The 11341-nt window shown below is 52.0% G+C and overlaps 1 protein-coding gene across 1 annotated transcript; it reads right to left on the reverse strand.

Annotated features, from left to right (window-relative positions):
• Window positions 1-2729: 2729 nt before the first annotated feature.
• Window positions 2730-10612, reverse strand: SLC6A17 (solute carrier family 6 (neutral amino acid transporter), member 17; the record flags this gene model as incomplete). Its single annotated transcript, XM_009081003.1, has 10 exons — window positions 2730-3098; window positions 3660-3822; window positions 4899-5058; window positions 5237-5429; window positions 6622-6814; window positions 7088-7329; window positions 8002-8112; window positions 8761-8942; window positions 9828-9954; window positions 10455-10612. Coding segments are annotated over 10 exons (1898 nt in total), but the record flags the coding sequence as incomplete, so codon positions are not given.
• Window positions 10613-11341: the final 729 nt, after the last annotated feature.

An 11341-nucleotide genomic window follows, 5' to 3' on the forward strand; every position in this document is an offset into this window, starting at 1 on the left:
GATCTTTCCCCCCAGTGCTCAAGGAGCATCACACCAGGGGAGCAGATGAGCTGTGGGAGGTGTCCTGCTCCAGTAACTCCATGGGAGCTATGGTGGGAATCCAGTCCCCAGGCTCAGGGGCATCAGGTGAGGTGGAACTGAGGATGGACATGAACTTAGACCAAGTGGAACTGTCTGAGGATGAAGACCAGGGACAGAGGGGGCAGAGGACAGGCAGCAGATGAAGCCTAGGAGCAGAGGGAAGGCAGAAGATGAAGCCCAGGAGCAGAGGGAGGGAAGCCAAGATGATCAGAGATGAGGATGGCCATGGCCCACGTTGGGTAGAAAAGGAACTTCTCAGCAGCTTGGAAGAGACAGATATCAGTGTCCAGCGGCTGTGACAGCAAAGGTGGTGGACACACAGCAGGTACAATATCTCCTAAGTTCAGGAAGGTGATGTTGGGCAATGATTTGGGTCATCCTCTTTTGGTGGTCAGATGAAGATGGACCCAGTAAGGGATAGGAGGGAACATGTTGCCTAACAATGGGGAAATGCCACCAAGTTTGGGCTTCTCCTTCTAAAAGTCAAAGCAATGTGGACATTTCTATGTCCTTCTCCATGGGGAGGGGAATGAAAAAGACATGGGAGGGGATGGGGAAGGAGGAGCTTGGCTGGTCCTGACCACATGGATCTGGTGCCTCTCAGAGCCATCACTCAGCTGCTTTGGTTCTGTCCACACCACTATTCTTCTCCTGGAGAAATGGTTAATGAAGAGCTTGAGCTAATTGTCCAGGTCTCCAGCCAAGCCCATGGAGAAGGATGGAATAAAGGATCAGAAGCCATAGGAGGTCACTGTGGAGAACCTCCTGGTCCCAGGGTTGCTGAGAAGTTAGGGATGTGGTGAATGGACCAGGTACTTTCTGCCTTCTTCACCTGGAAGGAGAATCAAGGTGGAAGCAAAGCCATTGACAGGACAGTGGAGGAGGAAAGTTCTCTGGGCCAGAACACCAAACTTGGCCTTCAAATTGACCTGAGATACCTTTGGGCATGACTTGAGCTCAGCAGGACCAAGGATGAGATGCTCCCAAGGGTTTGGAGGCCACAGAAAGGTGCTTAGAGGGATAGAGGATGCAAATAATCTGCTCTTCCCATGTCCCATGGGGAAAGGTGCCAAGTTATCCTGGTGCCCTTGGCAGAAGTGCTTGGCTATGTGTAGGATTCTCCACCTGGAGACACCCAGAGCTGGGAAATCCAACCCAACTTGGGGACAACCAACACAAGGTCACATCAATCTGATCTCAAAACACATGGATGGGCATGAAGAGGTCCCTGGACTCCAACAAGAGCTCCAACAAGGTCTCCCCAGGCACTGACTCCCAACAGCTGCTGCTCCACAGAGCTAGGACATCCAACCCTTTCCAACCCAACCTGGGAAGAACCAACACAAGGTCACATCCATCTGACCCCAAAACACATGGATGGGAACCACAGAGACCCCTGGACTTCAACAAGGTCTCTCCAGGCTGCATCAAGAGCTAGAGGGACCTGGCACTGACTCCCAACAGCTGCTGCTCCACAGACACCTGTGGTCCCCAAAACCTGGTCAGTCCCACCCAAAGCTCCTGTGGAGAAGCTTTGGAGGAGTTGCAGGAGGCAACACCAAGCCCCAGCTCAGAGGGGACACAAGGAGAAATGAGGAGGCACATCCAGAGGGAATCCCTGCCCAGCTCTCCTGGGCTGGGGGTGCAAGGGAGGGAGGTCAGGGGTGGTTTCCTGAGAGCTAGACCAGGACTGTGGTAGGACTGGATGTCCCACAGCTTCTCTGCTTGTCCCTCTGGGACATCTACAGAGAGGAGCAAGAGGAGATCATCCCCACACTAAGGATTTTGGTTCAGTAGAGCATTCCATGTGTCAGGAGTGATCCCAGGAGAGTTCTCCTGATTCTCCCCATCATGCTGAGCCCACCAAGACCCTACACACACTCACACATCCAAACCAGCCTCACTCCACAGCTCCTTCTGCCACTCAGCATGGTAACTACCAACCCATGGAGTGTGCCAAGCCCTTCAGGCCATCTCCAGGTCTCCAAACAACCCCCAACCACTGTCCCCATGCTGGTGGCACCCAAACAGCTTCCAGGGATCCACCACCCAGCATCTCAGCCAGCCCCAAGAAGCTCCCTGGTCCAAACCTGGGGATTATTTAGGTGTGTCCACAGCTAGAAAAACCTACAGGAGATACAACAACAACAACGATGATGGTGACAACAACAGCACCTTCTTGTGCTCTGAACATCAAGGGTTAATTGTGCTCGTTGGAATAAGGCCATGACTCCTCCCAGCTAAAGGACAAGAGACAGGGAGGGAAGAGCTCTGGGGGACAGGAGGGAGCCTTGCTTGGCTTTCCACCTGCCACCAGGTCCTTGTTCCAACCATCAGCTGCTTCGAAAAGAGATTCTTTGCTTCAGGTTTGAGCCGTTGAGTGTGACAACAACTCTTGGAAAGATATTGCAGCATCTCTGGTGAGCCCAGGGAAGGTCCTTCCAGCCCAGGGTTGTTGGAGGAGTCCTGCCCCTCCTGCCAATCCCTTCAATCCCATGTCATCTTGGAAATGGCTGCATTGGGTAAGGACTTTGTAGAGGGATTTCTTCTTCAGCTTCCTTAGTGATGAATTTTCCTGTTGCCTGGAGAGGCAGGACCCACTCCCCAGGGAGCTCCTCTCCTGGTGGGGGTGGTGGGACAGGCAACCATCACAGTTCAGACTCAGGAGTGCTGGCCAAGAGGTAACCACTCCCGTAACGTCCGTTGGGAGCACTGCTCATCTCCATGGGGGAGTTGCCCCCAGGCCCCAGGTAGGAACGGTGCGTGGGCATGGGGGACGGCGTCTCACTGGGCACTTTGCTCAGGATGAAACGTGTCTCATCGTTGTCTTCCAAGTTGGAGATGTCCTTCATCATCCTACCCTTCTTGTAGGTGACAGAGAGGGCGTTGGAGCCGTCCGACACCAGGTGGAACTGCCTGAGGATGAAGACCAAGGGCAGAGGGAGGGAGGCCAAGATGATCAGAGAGATGAGGATGGCCATGGCCCATGTTGGGTAGAAGAGGAACTTCTCAGCAGCCTGGAAGAAACAGATATTAGTGACAAGGGGCTGTGGCAGCAAAGGGGATGGACACACACCAGGTACAACATCTCCTAAATTCTACATGGTCCCTACCACCTCCTGCCATTCTTCATCCTCAGGGACAACACATGGCATAGGTGGGTTCAAACCAAGGGGAAGGACATGGTCCTGAGTAGAGAAGGAACTTCTCAGCAGCTTGGGAGAGACAGATATTAGTGATCAGGGGCTGGGACAGCAAAGGTGGTGGACACACACCACGTACAACATCTAAGTGCTCCACAGTCCCTGCTGCCTCTGCCAGATTTCTCCTCAGGGACACCACGTGAAGGTGGGTTCAAACCAAAGGGAAGGACATGGTCCTGGGCACAGAACGTAGGTATGGAAGCCAACCATGGTCCACACTCAAACTCCATCCCATGGAGACATCTGGGCACCATGGACAACCCTGATTGCTTTCAGAGGAGGAGCAAGGCAGGATGTGAGCCAGGGATGGAAAGGATGGTCTGCAGCCTGCTCAGACTGGAGTTGGGGTGGAGATGGACCAGGAGCTGTGCTTACCTCCTCTCTGATCCAAGCACTGTACCCTGGAGGGCTGACTCCCAACTGGATGATGCTGGCAGTCATCAGCACAGCCATGCAGATGGGGGACACGTACTTCCAGGTGTAGTAATAGAACTGGTAGGGCCTGAAACCCAACATTTCTGTCAGCTCCTGCATGAATCTGCCAAGAAAAGAGGTGGAATCATGTCATTCCCAACCTTTGCATGAGAAACTCCCTCCAACTCCCTCCCTGGTGTAAATTCTACTCAAGGTAAGCCTGAAAAAGAACCCAGTGGATCCAGGTGAACATCTCAGTGTCCCTCAAGCCTGTAGGACTTGTGGATAACTACTAAAGCAAAGGTCACATGAGCACTAGCCACAACTTCCTTTGCTCTGGCCAACTCTAAGAGGGACTTGGGGGAACAACATCTCCTTCCAGAAGGACATGGGAACCTCAGAACCAATGGTAATCATGGGTTAAAGAGCATCACAACCAGCAGGAGATTCCCACAAGAAGGACCTGCCCCTGTGGTTGGGTTACACCTAGGGCAGGGCAGGAGGATTGAGGTGACCTGAGCTCTTGAGTCTATAAGGTCCCTGGGGCATGAGCTCCTGGAGAAAAAGCCATATGGAAAAGCCTGGAGAAGAGAAGGTTGTGTGGAGACCTCAGAGCAACCTGCCAGGAGCTGAAGGGTCTCCAGGGAAGCTGCAGAGGACTCTTGGGTAGGAACTGCAGGGACAGGACAAGGAGGAATGGGGAGAAATTGAAAGGGGAAAGTTAGATTAGATATTAAGAAGAAGATTTCCCTGTGAGGGTGGTGAGACACTGGCACAGGTTGTCCAGGGAGGCTGTGGATACTCCAAGGAGGTTGTGGTTGCCCCAAGGAGACTGTGGTTGCCCCAGGGAGGTTTTAGTTGCCCAAGGAGGCTGAGGATGACCCAAGGAGGTTGTGGTTGCCTCAAAGAGGTTGGGGATGCCCCAAGGAGGTTGTGGATGCCCAAAGCAGGTTGTGGTTGCCCCAAGGATGTTGTGGTTGCCCCAAGGAGGTTGTGGTTGCCCCAGAGAGGTTGTGGATGCTCAAGCCTTGGCAATGTTCATTCCAGGTGGCTAAAGCCTTGAGCAACCTGCTCTGGTGGGAGGTGTCCCTGCCCAGGGCAGGGGGTTGGGGCTGCATGATCTCTAAGCTCCATCCCAACCACTGACCACACTATGACATTATGACCAGAGGTGTTTTTAGCCAGGAGTCCCAGCCTTACTTCTTAGTGCCATAAATCCAGGCCACAGCGATGTTCTCCAGGATGACCACGACAGTGAGTGGCAAAGTGGCTGAGTAATCATCAAACATGGTGACAAAGTAGTTCCCCGAGCGCTGCACAAAGATCAGTCCCACCACGAAGGCAAAGATGCAGCAACCAACTGTGAGGAGCAAACAGAGATGGTCAGCAGAACAATTTGAGGGCCACCAACACCTCCACGAGGTCCATTCCCTTCATGAGAAGGTCCCAGTAGACATCCACCGTGTCCACCTTGTTCTCCTCAGGGCTGGGGGACCCTCCACCCATTCCCCAGGAGGTTGCAGGAGAAAGGACCTCACCTGTGAACACTTCCTTGCGCACCTTGAAGGTGTCGATGATGGGGGTGGTGATGCCTGACATGGTTCCTATCATGCTGCCCAGGCCCAGGTTGATCAGCATCAGGAAGAACATGACAGACCAGAAGGGTGAGGCTGGGAAATGGGTCATGGCTTCAGTGAAGGCAATGAAGGCCAGGCCAGTTCCTTGCACTGACTTTGGAGGGGAGAGGAGAAGAAGGAAAGAAGAAAAAGGAGAGGAGAGGAGGGGAGAGGAGAGGAGAGAAGAGAAGAGAAGAGAAGAGAAGAGAAGAGAAGAGAAGAGAAGAGAAGAGAAGAGAAGAGAAGAGAAGAGAAGAGAAGAGAAGAGAAGGAGAGGAGAGGAGAGGAGAGGAGAAGGGAGGAAGAAAGAAGAAAGGAAGAAGAGAAAGAAGAAGAGAAAGAAGAGAAAAAAGAAGGAAAGTAAAGAAAAGAAGGAGAAAAGAAGAGAGAAGAAGAAAGGAAGAAGAAAAGTAGGAGAAAGAAGAGAAGAGAAAGAATAAGAAAAGATAAGAGAAGAGAAAGAAGAGAAACAGAAGAAGAGAGAGAAGAAAATATATAGAAAGAAGGAGAAAAGGAGAAAGAAGAAAGGAAGAAGAAAAGAAGATAAAGAATAAAGGAAGAAGAAAAGAAGAGAAAGAATAAAAGGAGAAAGAAGAGAAAAGAAAGAATAAGAAAAGAAGAGAAAGGAGAAGAGAAAGAAGAAAAGAAGAGAGAGAAGGAAAGAGAAAGAAGATAAAGAAGAAAGGAAGGAGAAAGGAAGAAGAGGAAGAAGAGAAAGCAGAGAAAGAAGGGAAAGAAGGGAAAGAAGAAGAAAGGAAGGAGAAAGGAAGAAGAGAAAGAAAATAAGAGAAAGAACAGAGAAGAAAAGAAACAGAGAAAGGAGAGAAAGAAGAGAAAGAAGAGAAAGGAGAGAAAGAAGAGAATGAAGAAGGGAAAGAAGAGAATGAAGAAGGGAAAGAAGAAGAGAAAGAAGAAAGGAAGGAGAAAGGAAGAAGAGAAAGAAAAGAAGAAGAGAAAGAAGAGAAGGAAGAAGAGAAAGAGAAGAGAAAGAAGAAGAAACAAAGAAACATGTCAAGAAGAGCCTTGAAACCCCTGAGTGCCTCAGGTCTCCCCTCAGGTCTCCCCTCAGGTCTCCCCTCAAGCAACCCAAGCCCAGCCTGGAAGTGGTGCTGACCCAGGTAGAGTTGCTATGCATGGACCTTCCCCCACCCCACGAAGGACACTGTGAGAAGACCACAGAGATGTGGATTCCTCATCCCTGGAGAGTCTCTGAAGTAGCTTTTCCAGCCTGATGTGGCCAGAATTGACACAGGGAGAGAAATGGGGTTAGGTGACCTCCTGGTCCTCCTAGGAGACCCACTAGGTACCTTGTTGAGTTCATCCTCCAGCAGACAGGCGTCCAAGCCCAGCTCCTTGAAGTGTCCTTCCTTCACTGTCATGATCACCTTGTACATCTCCTGGTAGTCTTTGGCAGTGAGGTGGGAAAAGTTCACGTGGGGTGGGATGAGGTCATGGCTCAGCACGTTGGTGTTCAGGTAGCCCAAGATCTTCTCCGCATTCCTATGGGGGAGAAGAACATCTCAGGTGATGTGAAGCACCTGAGACATGTTGGGTTACCCTCAGTTTGCAGACTGGAGTCCAGTTTGGGACTGGACTTTAGGCTTGAGGAGCTGAATGTCCTTCATTGGGGACATCTCTGGACATCCAGGTCTTGACCTTGTGTCCACCAAACCCCAAGATCACCCAACTCCAAAACACTCCCTCTACCACCTCCAGACCCACCACAAGCAGCAAAGACCTTCCCACCCCAAAGAGAATCAAACCAACTCTTACTCCACCACACATTTCTCATTCATGATGTTGGCCTTGAAGCCCAACACAGCAAACACCACCAGGGTGGCCAGGACAGACGTGAAGAAGTTGATGAAGGAGACCAGGGTGGCATCAAAGTGGCAGTTGTTGTCCTGCTTGTTGTAGCTGGAGAAGGCAATGACTCCCCCAAAGCCCAAGCCCAGGGCAAAGAAGACTTGTGTGGCTGCTTCTCGCCACACCTGAGGGTCCAACATCTTATCCAGCTTGGAAGGAAGAGAGAAGAAATCATTAGGTGGTTTAATGGCTCCAAAATTCATCTCAGAGCTTCTGTCCTACAAGCTGAGCTGGTTTTGGAGCAACCATGGGTTGGGACTAGATTGGGTTGGAACGAGATCTTTAAGGTCCTTTCCACATCAAACCATTCTGGGGTTCCTATGATCCACCAGGACCAGGTGGGAATGAGATGATCTATAAGGTTCCTTCCAACCCAAACCATTCTGGGGTTCTATCATCCACCAGGATCAGGTTGAAACAAGGTGATCTTTAAGGTCCTTTCCAATCCAAACCATTCTGGGGTCTGACCATACCTCTAGGTGCCCCAGAGCCCAAGCTGGATGCTCCATCTCCCAGTACAAAGCTCCACAGCTTCCCAGTGGACACCCAGCAGCCCTGTCCCCAAGGTGGGTAGAGGAGAACCTTGTGATGGGTCTCCATCCTCCTCTGATCTCCTGCTTCCAGAACACCTGGAGCTTCAGGGTTGGTCCTCTGGATTGGGAAGGTCTTGGCCACACCTTGGATTTATGGAGCTGCTCCACATCCTGATCTATCAGGACCTCCAAGGTTGTTAAGGGTTGATCCTCTGAATTTTGTGGTGGGAAGGGAAAAATAAGACCAGGAGAACCTTCTCAGGGTCTTCTGTGCTTGGAGACTCTCACCTTGGGTGTGAACATGTGCATGATCCCATCCACTGCCCCACGCAGCAGAAGACCTCGCACCAGGAAGCAAACCAGCACCAGGTAGGGGAAGAGGGAGCTGAAGTACATCACCTGCAAGAAGGACAAACATGGACACAGGGTCAATCCCCACCTTGGATGAAGCTCAGGTGGCCTCAGTTACCCTGATGTGGTTGAGCCTTGGACCATGTCAAGTGTCAGTTGGGCTAAACCTCTTCCCTTCACCCTCTTTTGATCTTATTCTGGATCCCCCCAGAGATGACCCCAACTGTGGAGCATCCCAGAGGACACATCACTCCACAGGAACCCCACACCAGGGCAGGAGAACATGGTCCAGGCAGGAGGTTCCTTGGGCCTTGGCTGGAGGTGTCAGTTGGGCTAAACCTCTTCCCTTTACCCTCTTTTTGATCTTGGGCCATGACTGGAGGTGTCAGTTGGGTTAAACCTCTTCCCCTCACCCTCTTCTGGTCTTGGACCATGACTGGAGGTGTCAGTTGGACAAAAATTCTTCCCTTCACCCTCTTTTGATCTTGGGCCTTGGCTGGAGGTGTCAGAGCTAAACTTCTTCCCTTCACCCTCTTTTGATCTTATCCCCCCAGAGATGACCCCAACTGTGAAGCATCCCAGAGGACACATCACCCTACAGACACCCCAGACCAGGGCAGGACAACATGGTCCAAGCAGGAGGTTCTTGCCTGAGGGACAGAACCCAACCAGGCTCAGTTGGCCACCATCACTCACCTTCCCTGAGGACTGGATGCCTTTGATCATGGCCAAGCCAACAAGGCTCCAGGCCACCAGCAGACACACAGTCATCTTCCAGTTGAGGCCTCCACTCTCTGAGATGGAGTTGGAGATGTCCAAGGTCTCTCGGTACCAGAAGTAGGTGGTGGCTGAGCTCCTCTCACACTCTGTCTCCACAACTGCAATGAAGTAGAGGTAGGAGAGTCACCAAGTGTCTCTTGGGGTTCATCTAGTGTCAAAGACCCACTGGAGCTGTCCAGGAACCTCTGGAAACCAGGACAGGAGTTGATGGGACTCATTTTTAGCAGGAAGAAGAAGAGACGAAGACATAAACCCAATGCCAGGAGAAACTCAGATGTTCAGTAGAGGGAGAGACATTTGCATTAGCTATAAAACCTCCCAGAGTGTCCCAAAGAGATGCTGAGATGATATTAAACACCATTAGCTCCATCAGTCCTGCACCTTGACCTCTCCAACATCCACCTGAGGTTTGAGAGATCTGGTGGTGCTGCAGGGACCAGAGGATGGACCCAACACCAAACCAGCCTATGAGTGGAGCTGAAAAACCCAACCTTGACCTCTCCAACCTCTACATGAGGTTTGAGTGGAGCTGGAGAACACAACCTTGACCTCTCCAACCTCCACATGAGGTTTGAGTGGAGCTGAAAAACCCAACCGTGACCTCTCCAACCTCTACATGAGGTTTGAGTGGAGCTGGAGAACACAACCTTGACCTCTCCAACCTCCACATGAGCCAGGAGAGCTCGCTTGGCTCTCACTCCATGGTCCTGGCTCAGCTCCTGAAGATCCACACTGTGGAGTCCCAACCTGGCATCAAATCCCATCAATGAGGACACAAGGCATGGAAGACACTCATCCAACCCAAGGGGATGATCTCCATGTGGTCAAGGCTGTTGGACTAGAGAGGATCAAGTGCTCCAGAAGACACCTCAAGCTCTGGTGTCCCCAAGCTGTTGAAGGTGGTGGTGTTGGGTGTCCCCAGTGTCCTCCAGCCCCTTCCCCTGAGAATGTCTCCCTCCCTGACCCCAGTGGTTGTCCCTTACCAGCCACTGAGCCATTCTTCACGATGGGACACTCACTCCAGGGAAGAGGATACTGGAAAGACTTGAAGAAGTAGAAGATGCTCCAACCAATGATGACATTGTAATAGAGGCCAACAAAGAAACACACCTGGAGGGGAGGAAGGAGTGAGGACATGGTTGTGAGGACAAGTCCCAGGGCAGTGACACTGTCCCCAGTGCCCTTCCCACTGGGCAGAGACCTGGTGGATGGACCCAACATCAAACCAACACATGAGTGGAGCTGGAAAACCCAACCTTGAACTCTCCAACCTCCTCATGAGGTTTCCAGGTCACCCCAAGCTCTACTCTCCAACCATGAGGTTTCCAGGTCACCCCAAGCTCTGCAGCTTGCAAAGTCATCCCACAGCCCTTGAAGTGGAGGTCTGAGAGGACTTCTGGGTGCACTCACAAGACAACTGGCATAGCCAATCCCTCCCAGGCGAGGGCAGATGTAGTTCCAGACCCCAATGCTGCCCCGACGGATTCGCTGTCCCACTGCCAACTCCAGGAAGAACAAGGGGAGCCCAGGTCACCCCAAGCTCTGCAGCTTGCAAAGTCATCCCACAGCCCTTGAAGTGGAGGTCTGAGAGGACTTCTGGGTGCACTCACAAGACAACTGGCATAGCCAATCCCTCCCAGGCGAGGGCAGATGTAGTTCCAGACCCCAATGCTGCCCCGACGGATTCGCTGTCCCACTGCCAACTCCAGGAAGAACAAGGGGAGCCCAATGATGATGAGCAGGACAAGGTATGGGACCAGGTAGGCACCTGAAAGGAAAGAGAAAGGTCATCATGGACCTGCTTGATCTCATGCATTTGAGGATGGATGGACAGAGATGGACCCACCAAGCTCTGCCAGGTCCATCTACAAATGACCTCAAGTTGCACCAGGAGAGGTTTAGTTTGGATGGACATGGATGGACTGACCAAGCTCTGCCTAGTCCATTGGTTCATCTACAAGGAGGTTGTGGTTGCCCCAAAGAGGCTGTGGATGTGCCAAGGAGGTTGTGGTTGCCTCAAAGAGGCTTTGGATGCCCCAAGGAGGTTGTGGTTGCCCCAAGGAGGCTGTGAATGTCCCAGGGAGGTTGTGGTTGCTCCAACTCTGGCAATGTTCATTCCATGTTGGCTAAATCCTTGAGCAACCTGCTCTGGTGGGGGGTGTCCTTGCCCAGGGCAGGGGGTTGGCACTGGATGATCTCTAAGCTCCATCCCAACCCCTGAGCAGACTATGAATCCATGAAGAAGAGGCAGAGAGCAGAGACTGGGCCGGTTTGGATGCAAATGGGTACAATACTGGAGGTTCTCTCCCCGTTGTGGCTGCAAAGGTGAGCTCCAGCTCCTGCCTGTGTGTCTCTGTGTGCTCAGCAGCACCAGGACAGAGCTGTCAGGCTGTTCCAGCTCCCAATGGCACAGCAAGTCCTGGGAATTTGACTCCAGCCCCTTCTGCTGCCAGCACAGAGCTCTCCCACACAGGCACCTCCTGGAATCTGGAGAGAT

Source organism: Acanthisitta chloris, unplaced genomic scaffold, assembly GCF_000695815.1.
Source record: "Acanthisitta chloris isolate BGI_N310 unplaced genomic scaffold, ASM69581v1 scaffold858, whole genome shotgun sequence".
NCBI classification, from domain to species: domain Eukaryota; kingdom Metazoa; phylum Chordata; class Aves; order Passeriformes; family Acanthisittidae; genus Acanthisitta; species Acanthisitta chloris.